The sequence below is a fragment of the Suillus plorans genome (genome assembly GCF_016647745.1).
Source record: "Suillus plorans strain S12 chromosome Unknown HD556scaffold_80, whole genome shotgun sequence".
Taxonomy (NCBI): Eukaryota; Fungi; Basidiomycota; class Agaricomycetes; order Boletales; family Suillaceae; genus Suillus; species Suillus plorans.
Window position 1 is genome coordinate 100,535 of NW_024537464.1, and position 24,439 is coordinate 124,973.

At 46.3% G+C, this 24,439-nt stretch overlaps 7 protein-coding genes across 7 annotated transcripts; 2 read left to right on the plus strand and 5 right to left on the minus strand.

Annotated features, from left to right (window-relative positions):
• Nucleotides 1–761: 761 nt before the first annotated feature.
• HD556DRAFT_1539170 (uncharacterized protein) lies at nt 762–5,300 on the minus strand (the record flags this gene model as incomplete). The annotated part of the gene is made up of 28 exons (XM_041309708.1): nt 4,740–5,300; nt 4,491–4,591; nt 4,409–4,437; nt 4,276–4,357; nt 4,201–4,211; nt 4,020–4,149; nt 3,930–3,965; nt 3,840–3,871; nt 3,699–3,788; nt 3,598–3,647; nt 3,515–3,546; nt 3,437–3,462; nt 3,325–3,391; nt 3,203–3,274; nt 3,010–3,147; nt 2,893–2,952; nt 2,771–2,842; nt 2,599–2,718; nt 2,348–2,542; nt 2,208–2,303; nt 1,986–2,137; nt 1,879–1,936; nt 1,786–1,825; nt 1,602–1,728; nt 1,444–1,546; nt 1,256–1,391; nt 1,062–1,218; nt 762–909 (listed from the first exon to the last, which is right to left on the minus strand). Exons 1-28 carry the CDS (start codon nt 5,197–5,199, stop codon nt 762–764), a joined length of 2,820 nt encoding a protein of 939 aa, XP_041154704.1. The 5' UTR covers nt 5,200–5,300.
• Nucleotides 5,301–6,614: 1,314 nt separating this feature from the next.
• Nucleotides 6,615–9,751, plus strand: HD556DRAFT_1246912 (uncharacterized protein; the record flags this gene model as incomplete). Its single annotated transcript, XM_041298650.1, has 11 exons — nt 6,615–6,944; nt 7,002–7,220; nt 7,295–7,474; nt 7,530–7,726; nt 7,776–7,977; nt 8,035–8,192; nt 8,247–8,343; nt 8,401–8,580; nt 8,664–8,849; nt 8,918–9,247; nt 9,299–9,751. The coding sequence occupies 11 exons, from the start codon at nt 6,615–6,617 to the stop codon at nt 9,749–9,751; spliced, it is 2,532 nt and encodes an 843-aa protein (XP_041154705.1).
• A 2,171-nt stretch (nt 9,752–11,922) lies between these two features.
• Nucleotides 11,923–13,205, minus strand: HD556DRAFT_1448841 (uncharacterized protein; the record flags this gene model as incomplete). The annotated part of the gene is made up of 3 exons (XM_041307503.1): nt 11,923–12,666; nt 12,726–12,845; nt 12,906–13,205. The coding sequence occupies 3 exons, from the start codon at nt 13,203–13,205 to the stop codon at nt 11,923–11,925; spliced, it is 1,164 nt and encodes a 387-aa protein (XP_041154706.1).
• A 784-nt stretch (nt 13,206–13,989) lies between these two features.
• On the plus strand, nt 13,990–15,768 carry HD556DRAFT_1312812 (uncharacterized protein; the record flags this gene model as incomplete). Its single annotated transcript, XM_041300718.1, has 5 exons — nt 13,990–14,184; nt 14,252–14,620; nt 14,672–14,914; nt 14,967–15,095; nt 15,148–15,768. 5 exons carry the CDS (start codon nt 13,990–13,992, stop codon nt 15,766–15,768), a joined length of 1,557 nt encoding a protein of 518 aa, XP_041154707.1.
• A 142-nt stretch (nt 15,769–15,910) lies between these two features.
• On the minus strand, nt 15,911–16,531 carry HD556DRAFT_1312813 (uncharacterized protein; the record flags this gene model as incomplete). The annotated part of the gene is made up of 1 exon (XM_041300719.1): nt 15,911–16,531. One exon carries the CDS (start codon nt 16,529–16,531, stop codon nt 15,911–15,913), a length of 621 nt encoding a protein of 206 aa, XP_041154708.1.
• A 703-nt stretch (nt 16,532–17,234) lies between these two features.
• Nucleotides 17,235–20,777, minus strand: HD556DRAFT_1312814 (uncharacterized protein; the record flags this gene model as incomplete). Its single annotated transcript, XM_041300720.1, has 11 exons — nt 17,235–17,542; nt 17,598–17,642; nt 17,697–17,982; nt 18,075–18,199; nt 18,249–18,323; nt 18,377–18,575; nt 18,624–18,826; nt 18,881–18,898; nt 19,321–19,741; nt 19,796–20,389; nt 20,439–20,777. The coding sequence occupies 11 exons, from the start codon at nt 20,775–20,777 to the stop codon at nt 17,235–17,237; spliced, it is 2,613 nt and encodes an 870-aa protein (XP_041154709.1).
• Nucleotides 20,778–21,139: 362 nt separating this feature from the next.
• On the minus strand, nt 21,140–23,632 carry HD556DRAFT_1312815 (uncharacterized protein; the record flags this gene model as incomplete). Its single annotated transcript, XM_041300721.1, has 6 exons — nt 21,140–21,711; nt 21,863–22,173; nt 22,224–22,332; nt 22,491–22,864; nt 22,928–23,505; nt 23,549–23,632. 6 exons carry the CDS (start codon nt 23,630–23,632, stop codon nt 21,140–21,142), a joined length of 2,028 nt encoding a protein of 675 aa, XP_041154710.1.
• Nucleotides 23,633–24,439: the final 807 nt, after the last annotated feature.

Consider the following 24,439-nt stretch of genomic DNA (forward strand, 5'->3'; position numbering starts at 1 on the left):
CGGATTTTGCATGATGGTTCGTCACTAGATGAATGATAGACTCGCGCACGAGCTAACGAACAGTGATCCAAGCTTCCACTCCTCCTCGTCTGACGACGTTGTTTGTTTGCTTCTTTCATATCTGTTCGCCGTGACATAGGTCAGGCTAATGCCAATCACCGAGAATCTTCTATGTCGGACAAATCGTATGCTCGACAAATCCCTTCACTCGCATGAATCATAGTAATGCATCGACGCAGGCTCCAGTGTTGCCATGTAAGTAGTACGGGTACAGCTCACTGACAAGCCGAGGATTAGTTCTGCGCAAGGCTATCACTGGCCATACAATCATTTTAAGACCTCTGACCGTCATCGCTGACTTCGTCATAAGATGGATTTGGTGGGAACGCCGTCACATTAGTAACCTTCGTGGTGGGTTCCGTAGCTTGCTCCCGGACTACCGATAATCATTGCTTCAGTTGTTTTCGATATAGGTAAGCAGTCCATCTTTGTATCGAGATGTTCAATCTACAGCCAGCCGATTCCCAGCTTCGGCAACACGATGCAAAGCACCGGCTACGATCATCACCTGAGGATTTTTCGCAGATGTTCGGGACTAGTTCCACAGCCGTTCACACAATTGCCGTCGGATTGCTCCCTGCATTCTCTTTATATGTCGTCCCATGCTCGCGGGAGCGCATGCGCCAGAGATCGACGAACCTATCATAACATCAAACTTTCTCACTGTCCATGCTTTTATCATTCACTTCATACCATTCCTCTCACCCGCGCTCACGCTCCCAGAGTCCTCTGCGCGTGTTGTACACGTCATCCATCAGAGTTCTGGCTGCTTTCTTGTTCTGCATTTCGCTTTTTTCATGTTGCTGCCCATACTTTGATATATCTGTACTGGTAACTATTCGCCCGTACCTAAGATCTTGGGTATTTGCAAAGGTGAATCTCGGCGCTGAATCCAAACCATATCATAATGTACGATTCCAACCTCACTGCTACATATGTGTATATTGATATATGGTTACTATTATCACCATCTTAGCGCTGTGTCGCCGTGCTCTTTGTACCTATCCGTAATGATCGTCACCTCTGCCAGCGGTGCGCTGTACTCTTCGTCGAGAAATTTCTGCATATTCCTCCGTGTGGTCTTGCATATTTGATCATCTCCCTGCACACCTGGCATCAAAATCAATTGATGCCTGTTCAGATTGAAGGCGGCGTAACCTACAGACAAGAGAACGTTCAATGATTGCATACAGACGGGCGAGTGCTTCGTCGAGTGCTGTTTCCCCCTTATTCCTTGCCATTCGGACAGCTGTCATGACTTGGTCAATGAGCCTAGTATATAACTCTTGAGCCTTCTTTGGACTGAATTGTTCCTCATTTAGATCCTGGGCCTATTGTAAGACAACATTTCGGATCTTTACAAAGAGTCGGGGTTTTACCCACCTTCATCCGTTGAAACATTCCCACACCAGATTCCCTTCCAACAAAACGATAATGGTCCTCCAGTGCGGCGCGCATAAGTCCCTTCAAGGACCCACAAAAGTCCCTGCGATGACACGGTCGATATGTAAACAGATCGTGACGACAGCGGAAGACCTTACCGTTGCATTGTCAAAATGGCTGACATGTACTGGTCTCGTGCATGATTGACGATATCAAATGGGTGTATAAAGTTACATGCATTGTCGATGTGTGGTGCGATTACTGTTGTTCGTTGGGCTCGATTCTCTGCACAGAAATGAGGTTGACATTTGGGTTGCTTCATCCGTGGAGTAGAATACTTACTGATAGCTCTGATTGTCTCATTGGAACGATCCGAGATATCCTTCAATCAAGTCAATAGGTCGTAAATCGTGCGCGGTGCGCCATGGTGCTTACCACAACAAGTGAATAGATTTCTGTTTTCAGAAAATCGTTAAATAACCTGTGCCACACACTTTCCCGACAATTCAGATGAGCAGCTTCACTGTCACTAAGCGACAAACCTTGATGCATTACCCTCTAATATGCCAAGGGTAAGGTCCTCGTTGAGATCTGTCGATCGCCATTCACCCTCTCGGCGCATGAGAGTACGGTAGCTGCGCCATTGATGATGCTCTCCGAGCACCTTAATGGTGTCGAGACTGCGCTCAGCTACCTAGCGTATGGTCAATATTCCGTGAACACTAACCAGTCATTGCAGACAGTGTGATGCGACTGATGCCTACCTTTTCGGCTTCGTTTCGGAGAGATTGTTCCAGTTCATTTATGCTGTTGTCCATCTTGGCTCCTGAAGTTTTGCATATCTCGTCGACAGTCTTTTGCTTGAATTAGTAAGTTCGTACTATAAAATGAGCTCATGACTTACATCTTTGAGAGTTTCCATCAGACCTCTTGCTGCATCCTCATAGGCTGCGAGCCTCGAATCTCGCCGTGAAGAAAGAAAGTAGCTCTCAATTGATTCCCACAGCAAAGTGGACCTGTGCGCGTGAGCATTGATATCTGAGATCGCTTTCTTGCAACCAAAATCGTGAATGTAACGACACAACTGCGGAATACCAGTCTAGACTCGGAAGATTATCAGCAATAATATTTCGATTAGCCAGAGGTGAGACAAACATCTTCGAGATCAGTAAAAACCACCGGAGCTCGGTGTCGTTTATTCGTCACCAAAAGTTGGGTGTAGTCCATGCTTCCAATGCAGAAAATAGGTAGCGAAGGAGGTTGACAGGTAGAGTCCTGATAAAAGAAGAATTGACTGTGTTACATCGCAGAAAGTTGATCTACATACCTGCTTAATACTACAGTACACTTGACGATAGAGCTCCAGAAAGACATTTCGTGCCCGAGCAGATCGTTGGTGCTGACCAAATGCTCATGAGTAATATCAAGACACCGAATAGGTATACGCACTGCAATGTATGTGTCTTTGGTAGCTTTTGCCAGTTGAAGCTGTCTGGTTGTCTGGTCTTTCTGGATCGAAAATTAGGTCAGACCCATTCATGTACTCGAACTAAATGAATGTCAAACCATTTCTCTGGTCGAGTATAGACGCTCCGACAGTCCCACAAACTCAGGACCATCTTTCGGAGCCATGTAGAACTCGAGAAAGAACATGTTTAATTGTTTTTCTTGCTCATCCAGGCTTTCGCTGAGACGGTCAATCTCCTACTGCATGCATAAGTGCCGTAAAGTTGATGTTGACTTAACCTAGCATATGTACCTGGCACATGTTCTGAATTATCTGGCGTTGGTTTGAACCAAGATGATGCAACTGATCCTCATTGATTCGTATCTAGTATAAATGTGTGAGGTACATGGACGGAGGGAACGACGGCGACATACGTCCGCTCCGGTAAGCAAGATCAACAGCGATTCTACGCGGCCATCTATTGCGATCATTTGATGCAAGCTGTGACACATGGGCATACAGTTCCTGGAAGTTGTGAGCACTTACAATTTCTCAAAGTAGATGTGCATGGCCTAGCGATGGAATTGACAAGTCAAATTATATCAGTATATTCGTCTGTCTTACCTGGTCATCAGCTGCACGCTTGATGTCTGCCACTGATACAAATATTAGTGTTAAGATGAAACTATTCATCTCGCTTTTCGAACCTAGTATTACTACTTCAACATTTTTCAAGTACTCCTTAGTACGCTTAGTTCTGCGAAGATGCTATCAGTGCAAATAAATAAATATCTACAGCGTTACAAACCTTGTTTTGTTGGCATCCCCGAAACCAGGAACGTCCACAAGTGTGACTGCACCAGATGCGAGCACTTCGAACGCTCCGTAAATACGAACACTAAAATTGAAAATGAGGGCACCACACGATCAGTGTCGCTGAGATGTTTACCTGTCTACCAGATGCCATAGGGACGGCTCCGACTGGAGGACATTGAATGATCACAGGGTCATCCACGGTTTTAAGATTTAGGTGACGTACCAGCTGTTCCTCCAACGAAGTCAGATACGGCCGGAGCTGTGCGTGGTTTAGAGATATCAATGGAGTATGAAATGTTCATTGTCAACTTTCCTGCAGCTCCAGACGATCAAAGCCAGTGCCCGTCGTCTGAATGTCGGTACCAACTATGGACACCACAGTTTCATGGTCCAGGAGTGTATGTACGTCCTGATGAGGCGGGGGGAATGATAGTGTACGAAGACTACAGCAAGCAATAGTCAATGAAAATTCAGATTTTGAAGCCATGCCTTACTGAGGATAAACCTGTACCAACAGCGGCATCAGCATAGACTACGTAGTAGCATCGAAATAGAGAATTAATACATTCCTCTTTTAAAGCCTTCCACGCATCCAACGCAGGTCTGAGATCATCACGTCCAATATTCAAACCACCACCTTCACAAACAGCGCTGTACGTGATGGATGTGATGCGGAAACAAAGCTTTTTAGTGAACACCTACCTGATATCATCTAGAAGATTATGCAGAGTCTATGGAACATCAGCCCGTATGTCTGGTGCAAGAGAAGGTCATGAAAACTTACTTTTTTCCACTCGTCTTTTTCTATAAACTTGACGCTTGCTCTCCAAGTTGAAGGGGGCAAATCTTCGTAGATTATTTCAGTCTGGACAGATGTACACGCGCTACTCACGCAACGTGCCGAAAGCGTCAGAATAAATAAGGGTGAAGTATCAGTGAATAAGCTGACCCCTGCGAGATGTAGTTCAGTTATAGTTCCGATCAGTGAGCGCTTAAGCTTAACGTAGTAATAGTAGGTGACAATCATCACTCACGTCTGCTCGCGTTGATAATACTGGGGCTCCCAATATGGCATTGATAGCCGTGCTTTTTCCAGCTCCTGTCCTACCGATAAAGGCTAGTTTCCTCCTTCGAGGTTTGCAGTTGCCGAGATCGTGTGCTTCCGCCTTCCATCCCTGCAGGTCCTTGTCGTAACCCCGGCGTCCACTTGAACCGACTTTCTCGACCTCTCGTTCCAAGTTTTTATTCATGCGCCAGATGAGATTGTAACATGACTGAGCGTCATGTGGTAATGACATGTATATTCCGCGATCCTCAACTTCCGAACCGCACACTTCAACTTGTCCCTCCATGGACCGCCGTGAGCCAGTGATCACTTGACACAGTAAATGTTGAAGCTTGGCCGGGAGGGTTGGAGTCGAAAGTTTATATCTTATCGATGAAAGTCCCTCGAACCAAGCTGATCGATTCTGATTCCTCAGATCTCCCAGCATGAACCCTCTGATATCAAATGTGCAATGAGGTTGCAACGAGGTGTGGAATTTCCAGCTATCCGGCTCGCAATTTCCGCAACCATGATGTTAGATTAATATCAGGAGTGCTCAAAATTAAGACGCCGCCCAGCGCCCAACGAAATTACCTAGAATAAATAGAAGTAAATAGAAGTAAATACGGAGTAAAGTGGCCGAATCAGGCAGTCCCCCACCTATTATTCCCACATATCCTAGTTAGTAAAGTGGCCTCACGGTTGTCGAAGAACCACTTAATTAAGCCTTTAGGCATTCCTATCGAGCACCGGCGGTGCACACCGGCAGGTTCCATAAGCTTTCTACCTTGTATATTGTGCTCTAGTAGCAGAGCACCGGCGGTGGCACACCGCGGGTTTGTTTACTCAGTCCAGTCGCTTAATTGGGTAAGTTGTCACCTCACATAAGCAGCACAATGTGTCGGAAATTTCCAGGGGTGCCTTGCAAGTGTTCCATATTGGGACACTATTTGGACCACATTGGAACTAAATTCCCAGGGAGCGTGACTTATTTTACTCACTTGCAAGCAGACTCTTAGTACTTACAAGCAATTCTAATGGTGCCGGGTGATTATTGATAATTGCAACCGCAATTCATTATGTCAGATTATTATGATAATCTTTCGTTGATGTCGTTGCTTCTCATTGATCCGACTCCTCCCATCATCGTGTTTGAATCTTTAGCTGCGTCTCTTAGGCTGTATATCTTTAATTTGTACTACTCTTGTGGCATGGCCCCCAACCGAAACACGACGAACTGGGGACGTAAATATATTCCTTCAACATCATCCAACAACCAAGTGGATTGTCAGTACTGTAACAAGTCATACTCGGCGCGCGGGATCAAATCTCATGAACAAGGGTGTCTGAGAAGACGGGATAAGAAGGATGATGACAAGGATTTCGCGGCACTTGCAGCGCGTGCAGTAGAGGAGGAGCTGCAAAGGAAAGGTAAGCGTCGATTAAATTCTGTCTTCATTGACATATCGTCTTGTTGATATCAGTGTACTAATTAATAATACTTTTCGCATCATTTTTAGAAGCACGTCGAGAGAAAAGACGGCATCGTAAGGAGCAAACAATGGCTTCTGCTGTTGTCGCTGCTGCAGCGCCGTCGGTCCCTTTGAGAATGGTCCCGGATGGCACAAAGAACTCGTTGCCTGAGCAAGATCAACAGCCTGACGACTTCACTGCAGGTCCATTGTTTGAAGGGAATTCAGATGTTGCCGATGCAATGAGCATCAGTAGAGATTCAGATGCACGTCAACGTATGTATTATTTTGACTCGTGATGCGTTCCCTTTCTGAAATCTTAATTACAGGTTCAGAATCAGATACAAGCATGGGCATCCCCGCGTGTACCACCCTATCATCGCTCCCAATCATGCCTTCAGCTCCTCCTAATCTCGATACTTTCAAGATGGAATACCACCCACACAGCGGCCGTGCGACTTCTGTAGAGTCGTTCTCCACTTTTGGACGCAAGGAGCATCAGCTGCCGCCTATCGTCGACAACGAACCCTGGCAGCCTTTTGCTTGTCGTGCGGACTTTGAGTTCGCCGAACTCGCACACCAGGCTGCCTTGAACAAGAATCAAACAGACGAGCTGTTGCGGCTCATCTGGAGAATTGCTGACGGCCAAGTGAAATTCACGTTCAAGTCCCATGGTGATGTTTCAAAAGCCTGGGACAGGGCTGCCAGTCAAATGTCACCTGTGAGAGAAGAACACGATTTTCTTTTTTTACAGTCGTATTAGACATTCCTTTGATAGTTCGAGAAGCATACCATTACTGTTGAGCACAAGCGGGAGGACCTCAAGTACAACGTATACACACGGCCATTGTGGGACTGGGCCTTGGACTTGCTACAGGACCCGCTACTGGCACCCCATTTTGTTTGGGATGCACAGCGATTGTACAAGCACAATGGGATGCGTTACGAGCACTTTGTACATGAACCTTGGACTGGAGACCGTTGGTGGAACGTTCAAGTATGCTATATTTTTTGTATTATTGTTCATTTGTGATTCTACTAAGTGATACCCTTTATATATTGAATTCACAGTCGTCTTTACCTGAAAATGGCGTCCCATTCGCATTTATATTGTATGCGGACAAAACTCATCTATCTTCTGCCGGTACAGTCAAAGCCTACCCTGTCTTCGTGCGATGCGGAAACTTGCCTGTCAATATCAGGAATATGGATGGACTTGGCGGTGGGCGAATGGTTGGCTGGCTACCAATAGTAAGTGAAATTAGTGTTAGTTCTGAGTTTCGCGCGAAACAGTTCTTTTGCGCAGGTTCCTGACGATTCTGAGGAAGACGGAAAGCTCTCATATGTCAATCTCAAACGTGTCGTATGGCACAAGGCATTCTTCAAGCTGCTCGAAACCATCATCATCTATGCCAAGGCAGGGTATGCATATACATGCTATGACGGCGTCATGAGATGGTTGTATGCATTCATCTTGCTCTTATCGGCTGATTATGAGGAGCAGTAACATCGTTTCATACTTTTTTCTGATGGTTTTCTAATCTAATCTTAGGTGCGTGATGGCACTGATACAGGGAACCAATTGTCACTGTCCCTGTCCTATCTGCCTCGTCCCTTCAGACAAGCTCTACGATAACACTTCCACTTATCCGACTCGATCATCTGATGACACGAAAGCTTTGGTGGAGCTATGGACTAGGGACCGTGTAGCTGGAGAAAGCGCACTCGAAAAACAGGGCCTACGGCCTATTAAGGTCAGCACTTGCAATCAAATGTACCAATTATTGTCCCCCATTAATCATGTCTTACAGAACGTCTTCTGGAAAGTCCCAAATTCTGATCCTCATGACACAATTTCGCAGGACCATTTGCATGTATATCATATGGGTCAGTGGAAACATCTCTTCGGCGAGCTCAAACAACGCATTGCAGCCCTTGGACGCAGCAACGAGAAGAAACTGGATGATCAGTGAGTTGTAATTGTTCAGACTACATGTTAGCAACCCTATTTAATTGCTTGCAGGTTCGATACCTTCCCGCGATGGCGCAATCTTAATCACTTTGATCGGGTTACTAATATTACTTACAGCGATGGTAACAAACTTCGGGATATCTCCAGGGTATGATATGACTTCGTGGCTACCAGTTCTCATGTTAACAAATTACTCTTCTCATAGCAAGTTTTGTATGCCGCACAGAACATACTCACACGCGCAGCGGATGAAGCTGGCTATGCACTACTACAGTGTATAGCGAGCTACCTACATATCAACATGTATATTTCACTTGACGTGCAGACTGAAAGCACGATTGCTGCGGGAAGGGCAGAGGTGTTAGAGTTTCAGAAGCGCTTAGAGGTACGTCATAGCAGTTCTGCAAATTGTCGTTAGTATCAATTCACTTATCATTGATATCTCAGGACTACATCAAAATCGTCGAGGAGACTGATCCGGACACGATCAAGAACTGGAACTTTCCAAAGATTCACTCTGGAAAGCATATATTCGATGACATCATGGCGAAAGGTGCCGCTCGGAACTTCAGCACTCGACCAAATGAGAAGCAACATGGACCGATCAAACGGTGGTATCTACGGCAGACCAATCGTAAGGATATTGCTGATCAGGTATGTTCATGCTTTTTAATTCTAACTCTCAATGAGTCGCTCCATACCACTCATTTCGTGTAACATAGATCCTTGAGCTCGACCATAAGAGTGTCGTCTCTGAATTTATTCGCAGTCGTATCGAGTGCCTTGATGAGGAACGACACAAACTCATGCTTTCGCAGGAAGAACTGGAGGACACGGACTTGGATGATGAGAAATTTGAAGAACATTTTCATATCGGTTCACCCCTCAAGAATCAAACAACCCTTTCGCAAGTGGAGGAAGAAAACAAGTCCATTCGTGCGTTTCACCAGTTCCAGAAGAAACTCGCAACATTTCTCAACCATTTCCTTCCCTCTCACAACATACCACTGCCGGAAGGAACAACGTGGTTGAAACTTTCAACACAAGACCAGGTAAATTGACTTTCCTCGCTTTTACTCGAATCTGAATTTGTATGTCGAAAGATCCATGAATATCGATACTTGAAAGTGCATTATGAGTTTACCACTGACTGGAAGCTAGCTACTGACTACCTGCGATGCAACCCAAGCTTCCATGGCAAAGAACGGCGTGACTGCGCTCTAATACGCACACTGGACAAGGACGGCCGCGACAAAAATATATTTGTGAAGATATTATGCATGTTTAAGCACACTGTTGGCAGCTGTACCTTAGATCTCGCGCTCGTTCTACCTATGGATGCCTTAATTGGCCCACGTCGGCGTATGGATCGAGAACTGCGACTAACTCGACTTCGCGCACGGCCCGCTTCTTCATCTGAGCTTATTACGCTTCATTCCATCATTCGTGGTGCTCTTCTCGTTCCAGATTTTGCTCATGATGGAGATTATTTTCTTGTGGATACTGTGGATACTGACATGTTTCTTCGTACTGTACATTCACTACAGTTACATTAGTAATAACGGTTCATTGACATTACCTATCTCTTTTAAACTTGTCCAGAGTACCCTCCTTCCTCTTCTAACTCTCAAGTAAGGCTCCCCCATTTCATCGCATATGCGTCTCACCACACTGACAAACTTTAATCCATGACCTTTCCAGCTTCTCAAAGCACGCTTCCCCACTGCTTGGGGATCTTCGGGTCACCGTCTTTTCGTATCTGCTTTCATGCTCGCATCCAAGGTCATCTGTGACAACACTTACTCCAACAAATCCTGGAGTATTGTAGCCCAGGGTATGTTCCAATTGCGAGAAATCAATCAGATGGAGCGCAAGATGTATCAGTATCTGGAGTGGGAACTCAATGTGGATCCGGTAACGCTTAGGGAGTTCGAAGACATGGTCAAGAAAGATTTCGCAGGTCAAGGACCTTACCTGACTTATATCCTTCCCTCCTCGTCCAAGACAACCCCTCCACCTACCACAAATCCCTTCCCGCCTCCTCCAGCTGCATTGGCCCCCATGCCTTCATATGGCCATTGGTATCCATCACCTACTGCACCAAACTCCAATCCATGACTTTCGCTACTCTCGTCCTATTCTAGCAACTCAAGGCACACATATTTCACCATTATGTGCTCAGCTCATCATGCATCTCTTTAGGTCGTGTCTGGACAGCGAATTACAAATTTAAATTGAACTGAGTTGGTCATAAAGAACCCGGATCACACGTTCCCACTGCCACCTCGCTTACTCACACTGTGCCATCTGTTACGTCAAGCAATAGTACTAGTGATTATCTGATAGATCTACTCCCTTCGTTACTGTACGACATGGATGAAGACATTGACCTCGAGGCCCAGCGACTGATTGACCAACGTCAACGTCGCTGGGCTGTTATCCTCATAGCAATGCTAATGCAAATTTTGAATACATACCAGCTGTTATTCCTATCCCCAACTGTCTGCGTCCCTTATCACACATCCATCCTTTCTGGTGAAGCTTGGGTGTATGAGCTCATCAACGGACACCCTGACAGAATCCGGCACAACTTCGGCATTGACTGTGACGTTTTCAACATGCTGCTTCACATTCTCCACCGTAACAGATTCACGCTATCCCGCAATGGTGTATCAGTCGAGGAGCAGCTGGGGATATTTCTTTATACGTGTGTCACAGGATTATCGTCCCGCCTCGTCGGGGAGAGATTTCAACGCTCCCCTGACACAATCACAAAGTACGTGGTTTCAATATAATTTTTCAAGTGACTCATCTATTTTACAAGATACTTCAAATGGCTGCTTGTCTTCTTCTCGTCCAATCCATTTTACAGCTCCCAGGTCGTATTTCCAACTCATGAGACCCCAATTTCCGACAAAATACTCAACGATCCTCGATTTCGGCACTTTGATCAGTGTATTGGCGCGGTAGACGGTACCCACATTCAGGCTTTCGTACCACCGGAAGAACACTTCCATATGCGCAACCGCAAGGGTTTCTTGTCACAAAACTGCCTCTTCATCTGCGACTTCAACTTCAACTTCCTGTATTCGCTTTGCGGATGGGATGGATCTATGTCCGATGCCGCTCTGTGGACAGATGCTCACGTTAACGACCTACGAATCCCTGAAGGCCGATATTTTCTCGCAGATGCTGGCTTTGGGACCTCAGACACTCTCCTCGTCCCATATCGAGGCGTCCGTTATCATTTGAAAGAGTGGCGACAGGCCAATGTGAAGTCAGTATCTATTAGTTCAAGCTGGCATTAATGTGGGCTAACTAGATTGCTACATAGGCCACGGAACGCGGAGGAGCTATTCAATCACCGTCATTCAGCACTTCGCAACGTGATTGAACACATTTTCGGTGTTCTGAAGCGTCAATGGGGCATCCTGCGACATGTCCCTGAGTATAGTATGGATATTCAAGCCCGGATCCCTGTAGCGCTATGCGCCCTACACAACTTCATTCAGAAATATCACCCTGATATTTTTGACCTTCAATCTGATGGTAACCTTCTTGAAATCACTCAGGACGTTGCGTTAGGTGAATTTGGTGATGGACCGGCTGATGTGGCCGAACGAAGAAGAGCAGATCAGCGGCGGGATAGAATTGCAAGGATGATGTGGGTAGATTATCTCGAGGAGCATAGACAGCGAGGACTTCCATTGCCAGGCCCAATGTAATACTACATGTTACTAGACTTTAGTTTGCGAAGGGTTTTCTCCAACCACGCAGCTCGCATTGTCTCTGAAAAGTTGGAAAAAATCACCGCCTGTGCCTTGTCTCTCGCAAAGTAGTCCGCAATTTCAAGAGTGTCATCAAGCGTAAGGTTTGTATGTTCTGATAATAAGACGATAGCACGACCAAGGGCCCCATCCTGAGACGATGAGGATGAAGCAGAAGCTTGAGGAGACGTTGTGAGGAATGTCTTGATGTAGCCAGTAAGCTCCTTCATCATATCAGACCCGTCCTTCTGTGCCTGAGCATTTACAGACAGCGGCCGAGTACGTTTTCGAGAACTGCCGCCCGAGTCTGATTCAACTCCACGCTTTCCGCTGCGGCTAACGCTCGTCAACACAGATGAGGGGGCCGAGCTATTGGAAGCAACGAGGAAGCTGGATGGTGTAGATGGTGCTATGGTGGAAGGATCAGCTGCTGATGCCGGCGCCCTAGGGCCACCACTGCCACCCGCTTGTGCGGTGATGATATCTTGGGTCACAGAGGTAAGCTGACCAAAAGTAAGAGTACCAGCGGGAGGAGCGGCCTCAGATTGACCACTGATGGGCACTGGTGCTGATGAGCTGGATGTTGTAGGGACATTTGGAATGCGATAGACGTGCGTTCCTTTCGAAATCTTGGGCATCATCTGCTCGATGGCAGAGAAGTGTTCAAATCCCTTGGATTTGAACGATCTAGCTGCAGGGCGCCGCTGAGAGTAATCATGTCATTAGTAGGGCATCAGAAAGTGCAGCAGCGGAGTACTCATACCTTGACATACCGATCCCAGACATCATCATTCTTTCTAACTATTCCAGCCCCAAACTCATCACTCCACATAAATCCTGACGTATTCTTTATATCTAAGACGGCGTTATAGGCTGATTTGAGCTACAAAGCATGGATCCTTTGAGTATAGAAATATAATCATAAATTATAATCATGACGTACTGATTGCCACTTGTTCCTACAAGCATCAGATGTCTTCTCTGCACCAGATGCATTTGGAAACCTCTCCGTCAACAAGCTTGCAGCTGCCTTGAATGTTGCTTCCTTAGGATTTCCATCGCCACTTGCAGAGAACTCAGACAACAGAAACTCTACGAGGGCACCTTCTTCTTCTGATGTCCAGATAGCGGCAGGCTTTCTTTTCTTCTTCTTGGGCAGTTCCACTGGATTAATCGTACCACGAGAACGAAGGGAGTGAGTGGATTTATCACTAGTACTATTGCTCGACGTAACAGATGGCATGGCGGTCACGGTGAGTAAGCGAGGTGGCACTGTGGGAATGTGTGATCCAGGTTCTCCATGACCAACTCAGTTCAATTTGAATTTGTTTATTCGCTGTCCAGACTGAGCCTTACTTGTCCAGAGTACCCTCCTTCTTCTTCTAACTCCCAAGTAAAGCTTCCCCATTTCATCGCATACGCGCTAAGCTCATTACGCATCTTTTTGCTTGTCCAGATCTTCGGCTCATTATTTTCTCATGTTCGACGGCTCACCTATCTGCCCACACTGAACCGCTTTACAGCCATTAATCGAGAGCCAGCTTTTTGGGTATGTACGCTCCATTATTATTACACTGCCTCCTACTAATAATCTCTTCCCATTGCCTCCTGTTGATGCTCGGGAATCTTCGGGGTACTTAATAGACTATCAATTGTTCATCTCCGCTTTCTGCATGGGGACATGACACAATTATTGTCAATGCATTATGTATTTAAGTAAGTCGTGATGATGCTCTGTTTAATTTGTGCGTGTGATATTGATGTGATGCTGCCGCCTTATTACATCCACAGGGTCTCATTCTGATATTCGTCTGAACAACGCTGCAACCTTTATCAGAACCATCAATGCGCATCATTACATATATTCAACGAGTCTAAGGTGCGTATCAATTTGTTAGTTAATGTCATGACATGTCGTCGCCGCCCCAATAGCACATGCTAGGGTCAATTTAAAGCTCGTGCGATTGACTAACACTCCAGTTTTCTGTTCTTGACGTTTGCTTGACTGTTTCACTAATACTAATACTATGCCTCCAATTCAGCACAACCAAGGCGAAGACTTCACTCAAGCAATCAATGACGTCAACAGTGACTCCACCCGCAACTCAGATGGAACTGATAGCCTTAGCGACTCAGATTTGGACGATGATGCAGACTTGATGCGGATTCGCGACACCATTGCTGCCCCAACCACTAACATGTCAACTCAAGATCTTCGCAAGGTAACTGTCATTTTGCTACACACAGACAATGTTTGTAGTAATAACTAATAATCGTATCTACTAACAGGCGCTTGAAATCGCACAAAAATTTCTTTTTGACATGCATGGAAAGTACCGGGAATCATTGAAGAAGATTGCTTTACTCGAGGCTACCGTTTCGAAAGGTCGGAAGACAAAGCTTACAAAGAAAGATCTTGCCCTTGCCGCCAAGGAAGACAGCATCAGAAATTTTGGACGCAAGTTCTCTATCACCCACTGCTTATGGGTCGAAACGTCTATTTTCCCCTTGCGTGAGTCACCTCCCAGAATCGACCTCTCAAGCAAGGAGCGATGGCTCTCACCGCTATCCATCCAGGATGGCATTAAAGCTGAACTTTTCCAATTCATACCGCCAGCTGACCATAATATGATGGCTCATAAAAACTTTGGCTCCCATGTAAGCCCTCCCATCTTTGATTGCGCTCGATGATAAACTTAGTCTGTCCAGTTTGTGAAAGGCGTCAATAATGTTCGTGCCGAAATGCTCTCAGATGTCAAGTCATGCGCGGCAGCCATTTTTGGCTTAGATGCCAAGTTTTTTATATGCGGTTATGCACGGGACACAGAGCCTTCTTGCAAATCTCTGCTCCTTAACCCCCAAGGCCAGTACACGAAGTTTGCGCCGATTCTTTTCCCTCGTCCGGACCATCTCCTCAGAGATCAGTTTTTGAAAACAGCAAAACTCGTTTATGTAGGTTCTTGCCTCCCCTCTCTAAATAGAACTAACTAAATAGCATTTATAGATTCTGAAAGCGTCACTCTTTGGCCGGTCGTCGCTCGCTGCCAATACAGTTCCCACTCCGAAAACAAAGGCGAAAATATGGGAGCTACGTGCTGTAACACCGGGTCTCATTGCTGCAGCAGCCATTGTCGTACGTGTTGTCTCTTATGCTGCACAATATTGACACTTAATACGAGTTTCAGGCTATATTTGTCCTTTCCGGTGACAAAGAGTTGGTTGAAGTTGGCGACAAATCTCGCATACCATACAAAGACTACCATAACTACTACCGACAATCGCTGTTGACTGGAGGTGCCTGGGCAGACGGAGTCTTCACCTTTTTCAACAACTCCTTGTTTTCCACTTCTTCTGCCACAACTCTCCTTGATTCAGACTCGACGTTACTAGGCGACTTGACGAGTGGTCCGTGTGACAGCTGGGAAGAAATGTTTGAGCATGCAATGGAGACTGGGGTGGAACTACCAGAACTGAATATGATTCAGACGTCGTCGGTTGGTCCTGTCATCGAAGCATCTTCTTCTGCACCCGGACCCCAGTCAATCTCTGCTGCCATGCAAGGTCTAGCTTTGGCCGAGCACCTACCACCTGCAGCAGTCGACAAGGACGTTGAAGCAGAGCCTGTAGCTCCTGTTGCTGCTCAGAAGCCGAAGCCGAAGCCGAAGCCAAGGCGGAAGGGTAAGGCTGCAGCTGCTGACAGTAACATTTCAGAAGATCAAGCTCCTGCCAATGTTGAACCTGAGGTTTCATCATTAGTAGTCAGTGGCAGTGGTGTGCGAAGGGGCCGATCAAAGACCACTAAGTAATATAATAGATTTTCTTTGTCTCATGTCACTCGTCAATGTACTTAGATTGTTCTTGATGTCGTTGGATTAGTAATACAATCAACAACAACAAACATTTGATGTGAAAGACTTGGAAGTCTTTCGTTCAACTTGTCATATCATTTCAACTATAAACAAAATTAAGTCTTGTCGTCGTCGACTGTCTCATGTCCTGCCAACCTCCACTCCCGTCGTCTCCTTGAACTTGTTGTGCCGCCGATGCCTGCAGCCTCCAACCACTCCCGTCGTCTCCTTGAACTTGTTGTGCCGCCGATGCCTGCAGCCTCCAACCACTCCCGTCGTCTCCTTGAACTTGTCGTGCCGCCGATGCCTGCAGCCTCCAACCACTCCCGTCGTCTCCTTGAACTTGTCGTGCTGCCGTCACGCCTGCCTCCAACCACTCCCGTCTCCTTGAACTTGCCGTGCTGCCATTGATGCCTGCCTCCAACCACTCCCGTCTCCTTGAACTTGTCATGCTGCCGTTGATGCCTGCCTCCAACCACTCCCGTCTCCTTGAACTTGCCGTGCTGCCGTTGACGCCTGCCTCCAACCACTCCTGTCTCCAACCACTCCCGTCTCCTTGAACTTGCCGTGCTGCCGTTGATGCCTGCCTCCAACCACTCCTGTCTCCTTGAACTTGTCGTGCTGCCGTTGATGCCTGCCTCCAACCACTCCCTTCTCCTTGAACTTGCCGTGCTGCCGTTGACGCCTGCCTCCAACCACTCCCGTCTCCAACCACTCCCATCTCCTTGAACTTGCCGTGCTGCCGTTGATGCCTGCCTCCAACCACTCCTGTCTCCTTGAACACGCTGCTAGGAATGGGATTTGGTCATCAACTGCCTCTCCGGGTCTCATCCATCCGTTTGTCCAAGGTTAGTAAGACTGATATCATATTTGTATTGTCTCCAACTCAAAAATTGTCCCCACCAGAATTATTATTTCAAAACGAAACGGGAGTGATTGAGGAACGCTTGGAACGCAATTGGGAGCAATTTTACAATATTATTATTGATAGTGCTATTATTATATTAAATAAAAGACTGCATAATTTCAAGACCTTGGAAGGATACTTGTCGCTTCCAATGATATTCCAATTAGGGTATATAGAGCATCGGTCAAAATCTTGCCCTTGCATTGGAACAGTCTTGGGACCCACTTGCAAGACCCTCTATATTGCTTCTAAGCGGCTTCCAAAATTTTCGGGTTCCCTTCCAAGCGAGTTGTAATGCCGCCGGTAAATTGAGGCCTTCCAATCCATTTTAAGGCATGCCAACCAAAATTAGAAATTTCCGACATGCTGCCGCCCTTGCGCTCATCGTCTGCAACAGCGAGCTCGAGTACATAGTCAAAATAACATATTTTTGATAGTGCTTTTTTGTAATTGATAACAAATGATAGATTGAGATGATATGTACACAAAACGGTTGATATATTGCCCAAAATCTATTCTACGTGTCATTCTCTTGGTTGGAATCAATGACAGCCTCGCCCTTTTTTGTCTGCCATCCATCTTTTGCTTTGCGCTGTACTTTATTCTCCTCGCGTGAGTCAGAGCCCAGGCCGCCCAGCAGCTGTGCCTTTTCAGTGAGCTTGCGGGCACGCTTTGGGCGTTGTCCTTCGGATGGTGCAGTATCGTCAACAGGTCGCTTGCAGCCACTATTTGTCCTTGAGACAAGGGCATCTTCATTGGTCGAAGGGAGCGGGGTAGTAGCATGAGCTTGAGGCTGACTGGAGGGAAGATGCACAGTAGCCAGAGCTGAGAAGCAGAGATGTTAATGGCACTATGAAACAGAGTATTTAATGTCACCTACCACTATCAGGCTGACTCGGAAGATGCTCCACAGGCGTAGTAGAAGCTGAAAAGACAATATTAACACAATGACAATGACAAAAGTTAATACGACACTTACGATTGTTAAGCGCACGAAGTGCAGGATCCACCATGTCATCTGTAATCAAGGAGGTGCGAGTGGTTTGTGAAGAAAGGGAGTCCTGCATCATGGCCGGTGTTTGTGAAGGAAGGGAGTCCTGCATCGTGGCCAGTGTTTGTGAAGGAAGGGAGTCCTGTGTTGTGGCCGGTGTTTGTGAAGGAAGGGAGTCGCACGTTGTGGCCTGTGTTTGTGAAGGAAGGGAGTCGCATGTTGTGGGAGGCTTGAGCTCAGGAGTGAGCTTCTCCCCATTCTTGATATGCGCCATCTATTCTTCGACTTCTTCGTGTGTGATTGACACAAACTTGCAAGTCCCTTCTGCAATAGCGCTGGCAACTTTCTCGAGGCTTTCAATCCCACCTTTAAGTCTGATGGGTTGGCCCATTGGGGGTGGTTCCATCCCACCAGTTTGACGTGGTATTCGCGCACAAGATCGTTGTACCAGGTAAACTCAACTGTTGCAGAGGGATCATCTGTCACATCGCCTGCTATGAATGAGTATATAATTAGAACAAGTCAATAAATGGTGCTTACAGAGTGATGTACACAGGCCAATGCGGATGGCAGTCTTTGCTTTTGCCACACGTTCACGATGGTTAGCAGCTGTATCTAGATAAAAATGAGTGTTAGTCAAATTGTAGAATATCCAAAGATATACTCACTTATGACGAGGCCATTGGCCAGCACAGTGCTTTCGAAGTCAGTCGCCATCTTGGCAATATCTTTGCGCAAATACAAATGGACAAATTGTTCTGTTGCAGAGCTGGTGAAAAATGCCTTTGGGGCCATAGCAAAATCCGAAACACCATGAACCATGATGACAAAAGCCTCAGCACCGACACGTTTATTGAGAGCTTCAAGCTGCAGATGAGTTTAGATGTGTTGCAAATTTAAAGGTAAATTTCTCACCTCTTCTCTCACAAACTGAAAACTGTGGGCACACTCTGCAGCACGTGTATGAGCAGTAATGTTGGGAGGACGATCCTGAGCACCTTTCTTGACTTTGTCAAACTCGCTTATGAGTTGCTTCTTCTGCTGGTCAGTGAGCTCATGATAGTCACTAGCTTCCTTGACAAGGTCACTGACGTTCGACTTCTCCATTGTACCTTTGTCTAGAATAGTGCTAAGTTAGAAATGAATTTCGTGTACCATAAAAGTACACTTACTAGCATTGCTCTCAATGCCTTTAAAGTGCATGTATGCATGCCATGCGCTGGTCTTGTTGTGTTTGCGGCGGTGGACCACAGATCCAAGTGAGAATCATTCTAAATATCGGCGACAAGGCTGTTTGAATTTCACTGCTAAATCTGTGGCCTTCGCATTGATATAATTGAGGACAAGTTGGATCTCATAGTCCTCATCAAGGCGTTTAGCACGCCGCCGCTCTGTCAGATGCAGACGAACTTCTTTTGATACCTTGACATATGGTCCCCGTGTTCGGGGAACCAGCCGACGGGGATTGTGTGAGCGAAATCCAAACATCATGGTAGTATGAGTGGGACGGACTGAGCAACAGAGTGACTGAGATACATCTTCAAATTGAGCAATCGTACAAGGCCAGATTAAAAAAATTATGGAAGCGAGGCATCATTCAACATAGCCTCACTGATAGCTTTCACATGCTCCTGGGGGACCTTAGCAAGCTCCTGCAATTTGGTAACCCACTGCTTGGCGAGGTACTGGTTCTGGATTGAAGCGCAGATAGAATGTAATGTATCTGGATATCCTAGCTCCTCCAGAGCTGCCTCTGTCCTCTTCCCAAATGGGACAAGCATCAATATATCCTGGGCTTGTGGTTCCGATATAGAGTGAGTGGGAATGGTGAGCAAGGCAGGAAGTCCAAACGATACAGCCTGGCTCCTCACTGAGCGAGTTGACATAGGGGTTACAGGAGGATATTTCTGCGGAGAGTCACAATCATCGTCACTGCCTGAGCTGTTGTAGATAGTAATCGGGGAATACAGGGACTGCTGCTCGGTACGTGATGTCTTAGGTTCATTGATATGGACCACAGATTCTCGGGTGTCCTGTGAAAAGATAAGTTAAATTGGTGCTCCACTTGGAGATAATAGAAAATTTACTTTATGTGTGTTACCTGTGCCCACATGTTCTGCCCTGCTTGGTTCCTGATGTGAACCAGAATATGTACTCGCACTGCCACTACCACTGGTGCGAACAATGCGGGCGGGCTCAATTTGTATCTGAGTCAGGTCCCACGTAATATGGCCATCATATGAAGGTGCATAAGATAAGATATGAGAGGATGAGTTGAGAATACTTTCTAAAGACCCGGCTGGATGTCTGTGAAAGGTGAAGTGTGCAGAGTTTGGAAATACTGGTGAGGGAGCTAAAGGCATGATGATATTGTTCTTTCCCTTGCCCTTGGAAGGAGTCCCTTTGCCTTTCGAAGGCGTTTGTGGAGTGTTCGAATTACCCCACTTGCGACTGCGAATCACAGCAAAGGCATGAGCCAATGGAGTTGCATAGTTGGCGATGAAGATCTGTGTAATCTGCGTGAGTACTGGATGGAGCTCGTGGTGCTCAGTGAGGACCCTGGGGTTGACATACACCTCAGCTTTGAGGGATTCTGGTACAACATCTGCGTTTGGTGATGTTGCACCCGGATGGTGCAATACAATAGTCGAACCACCCGTTAACCTGTCGAGAACAGTGCACTAATCATGTAGTTAATAGATTGAATGATACAAATATAGAGGAACCTACAAGATCAAAGATACAGTTTAAGATATTGTCAGTGTGAGTAGCACGAGAACACCAATTATTAAGTCTGTCGTCCTGAGTGGCTTTCTGGACTTTAGAAAACCCAGTACTATAATGCATGTCGGTCAAAGCATGAAAGCCATCATAGGTCTCCAGGTGTCCACCGTCATTGTGGGATCCATGTGCTTGTAAAGATAATAGGGCAGATTGCCAATGACGATCCAATCCAGCGATTCCAGTGAGCTTTTGAGGGCAATCGATCAGAGCGTTGAGTTCTTTCATGCCATCTACAGTGGGAGGCCTGTAAAACTGAGAGGATTTCCAGTCTGTAGGTTGCGCCATGGTGAAGTGAATGAAATGGTTGCGGCCAGGTGCAAATGTAGCACGTGCCAGTGAGCTAAGATACAAATGTACAATTACATGCAACTTCAAGCCATCAATGATTGATCTGATTGTGCACTTGACACTCCAATGATATTCATCAGTCTACCTTGCTAGATACCTGTGCAAAAATATAGTGATTTGTGTGTTGCGTGCACAGTCTGAATTTACTGATGTGGTCAACACTTGCCGGCAAGTGTTGACCACATCAGTAAATTCAGACTGTGCACGCAACACACAAATCACTATATTTTTGCAGCCCAAAAAATTGAATTGAGGATATGACAACTTATACATTGGACATATGTTGCAACAAGATATGACTACACTACCAATTCTAAGTCTATGCAGTGGTGATCAAGTCCCTCGATGTAAGTATGCACATCTTCCAACTGCCTGAACATATCCTCATCTTTGTCACCCTCATCATCTTGATCTTGTGTGAGTCCATGTGGAGGAGATGGCAACATTACCTCAGTTTGACCTTTTCGAGTACCGGGACCCATTGGCCCATTATACCCTGGCAACTCCAGGATCTGCTGGATGCGCCACAGGTAACATGCATTTACTGACCGCAGATGCATCCAGTGCCACTGCAGTTCGGCTGCAAGGGGTGGGTTATCGGACCACAGTTGTGTGATTGCTTGTGGGTAATCGATACCATCATCTCGAATTTTCGTGAGCAGTTGTCCAACTTCCACATTGAGCCTGCGAATTTCTTCATGAGCACGCTGCTGCTCAAAAAATTGAGTGGAGGCGTGACGGTAAGATGGGTTCGCCCAGTGCTTGGACTGCATCTCACCATTGGTTTCATGAAGTAAGTCGAACTCAGCAAGAAATGAGTACTCCACTATTTGTTCCCATTGCAATGCAGGGCGGGGAGGGTTAAGCTGAGCTGCATATTTATTGTACCGATTAAGTGCGTTTCAAATCGCATGGGCACAACTTTTGAGTGCATTTGAGATCTGGGTGCGAAGTTTATACCCTACCCTATAAACATGAGTGTTAAGAATTACAGTTCAGAAATTGAATCATTCAAGCTTTACCTAGACTACCCATTTGTAACTTCGTCAACTCCAGCAGGCGCATGACAACAAGACGTTCGACATCATCCACCGCCTTGTGGAAAAGACGATGAGTAATGTGTGACTGTGCCTTAATGCATTCAGGATGGTTCACATCCCATCGCGAGTCTAGTGCCATTTGGCGTTCATAATCGGCCACGACCTCCAGCTTCTGATCGTGTTTGATTGTAGCATGGGTATGATGGCACCAAATATTCCCAGCATCTCGAGTAGAATAATTCAGCCGTAAATTGAGCTTCGCAAACTCCACTCGTGCTGATTCATATGCAAGCCTGATATAGTGTAATGTCAGTAACAGTGTAGCCAAAAGACAAATACTAACTGTGCCTCGTCATGTTCATTCAATGCCTTGACGTAATCAACTTCGATGGTAGATTCATCCTTCCTGCGTGCGAGCTGTTGCAGAAAAAGTTGCTCGTCTTCAAGATCAGCTTGAAAGTTAATGTCAATGGTGGGGTTTGATGCAGCGAAGTTCATGAGAAAAATACTTGTAGTTGATATCGATGTCAGTGCTTGGACGTAGTTGTTATAGGTGAAGTCAGCTACATTTATTGTTAACCTAGAGTTGAAGGAACGAAGGGTGACTTACATAGTGCAGCATACCTGTCTATATCAGCGAAAGAGAAATGTTCATCCAAGGCTTGGTGACGGTGGAAGTCAGTGGTGTTTCGTATCCCACAAGCAAGTGCATTGGACTCAGAGAAAACATGTTCGCATGTCTCAAAGTCTTCTTTCCCAGCACCGACTCTGTGCTTTGAATAATGGTTGAGTTGGCAAAGACGATTGTGTGCGTGGCCATGAAAAGCTGGCACAACACCCTGCAGGTTGAGTCTCTTTACATCATTTGCAAGCGAGCTGCGAAGGAGAATCTTCTCGAATGCACATTTGATATCGTAACCATAGAGAATGTTGCTGCCGAAAACATCCATCAGCTTCTTCATGCTAGCAATCGGGTATTTCATCCTGTCAACAAGTAAGTGTTAGTCAGTAACATATGTCAGAAAGAGCGTAAATAAAAATAACTACAGTTCACCACTTCGGACCATGTCACATATGGTAAGCAAAAACCCGTGCCGGCAGACAGTGACGAAAATGCCAGACTTCTTGAATATAGCAAACATTTTTTTCCATGACTCGGGTGCCGCATTACGCCAACGGTCCACACAGACACTGGGTGGCTCTGCAGAGTCATTTGAGTCAGGCTCCTCAACCCATGGATCATCAGGGTCACTGGAACCAGGGTGTTGTTGTCCTTGACAAGCACGAGCTGATCGAACTTCATCTTTGAATTGGTCAACATAGGACTTGGTCAGCCAGATCGACGACATTCCTGAGCGAGGGTCCAGACGTTCCTCACCCCTGCGTATTGCAGGATCAACAAGTTTAGCGGAATTATTCCCATCAAATGCACAGAGAAAAGAAAAGTCCAGAGGCGGTTCATCTACAAGGCTGTATTGACATGCTGGGCATGAGTTAAGAATGCGCCAATTGTCCATATCACGACCCAGGAACTTGTCCAGGTGGGAATTTATGCGGCGATTGAGTTCAAGATAAATGTTGTACGCGACACGCAGCTGCTCTGCTAGGTGGCGGTGAAAGTAAACCTAATTGTATGTAAGTACTAGAAATGAATGATGCAAGACACACATACATTATGGAGGGCACACAGCATTTTCGCTTGAGCTTGAATGCTGAATCACGGGCAGACTCGGTGACTTTGCCGGTATACATCAAGGGTGCAGATGGTTATAGCAATTGTTGGGCGAATAGGTGAACTACCTATGCAGCCGTAGTGGAGTAGGGACACGTTCAAAAATGGCGAGAGACTTCTGAAAGTGCGCACACGGCGGTCTATGAATAGGTTGAGAATCCAAACATTGTATTATAGAATGCAATGTACCGAATATATCCACAACCTCAATCGAAAAGTTCTCGGATGCATCATCCGAGAGAGGAGGGTGTTCAGAATCTGCCTTGTACCTCAGGAGCGCGTCTGTTAGGTCATCATATTGAGAAGCCCAGTCTGCAACTTGGCGAGTAATGCGTTCACTATGATTGTTAAGACCATGCACAAAGGGTAGGACTGATTCCAAGGGGCTTGGCTTCAGCTTGTGCGCTGTGCCCCTTACCCAAGTATGTGCCCTTAACTTCAGAATGAAGTCCGGAGAAAGTCCAGTGAAGTCCGAAGGACTTCCAGAGGAGCGTGGGAAACTTCGGAAGGACTTTCCGGACGAGTGTGAGAAACTTCCGGATGAGTGCGGTGTAGCACTCGAGCTCGCGCTAGGCTCATATTCAGCTGATTCACGACTCATGTATAATGCCTGTTGCACGATAATCACTTCCCATTCAATCCGACACTTTGACATCGGACCCGACACTTTGACTGGCGGACCCGACGTTTCCCACGCATCGGACCCGATATTTTCCCGCGCACTTGTCCTATCTGTGTCCCGTCCTGTCTTGCTAGCCCCACTAGGTGCGTAGTTCATTTTTTCGCACATTACTCATGTCATAGCCAGTGCTATTACATGTTTTCCC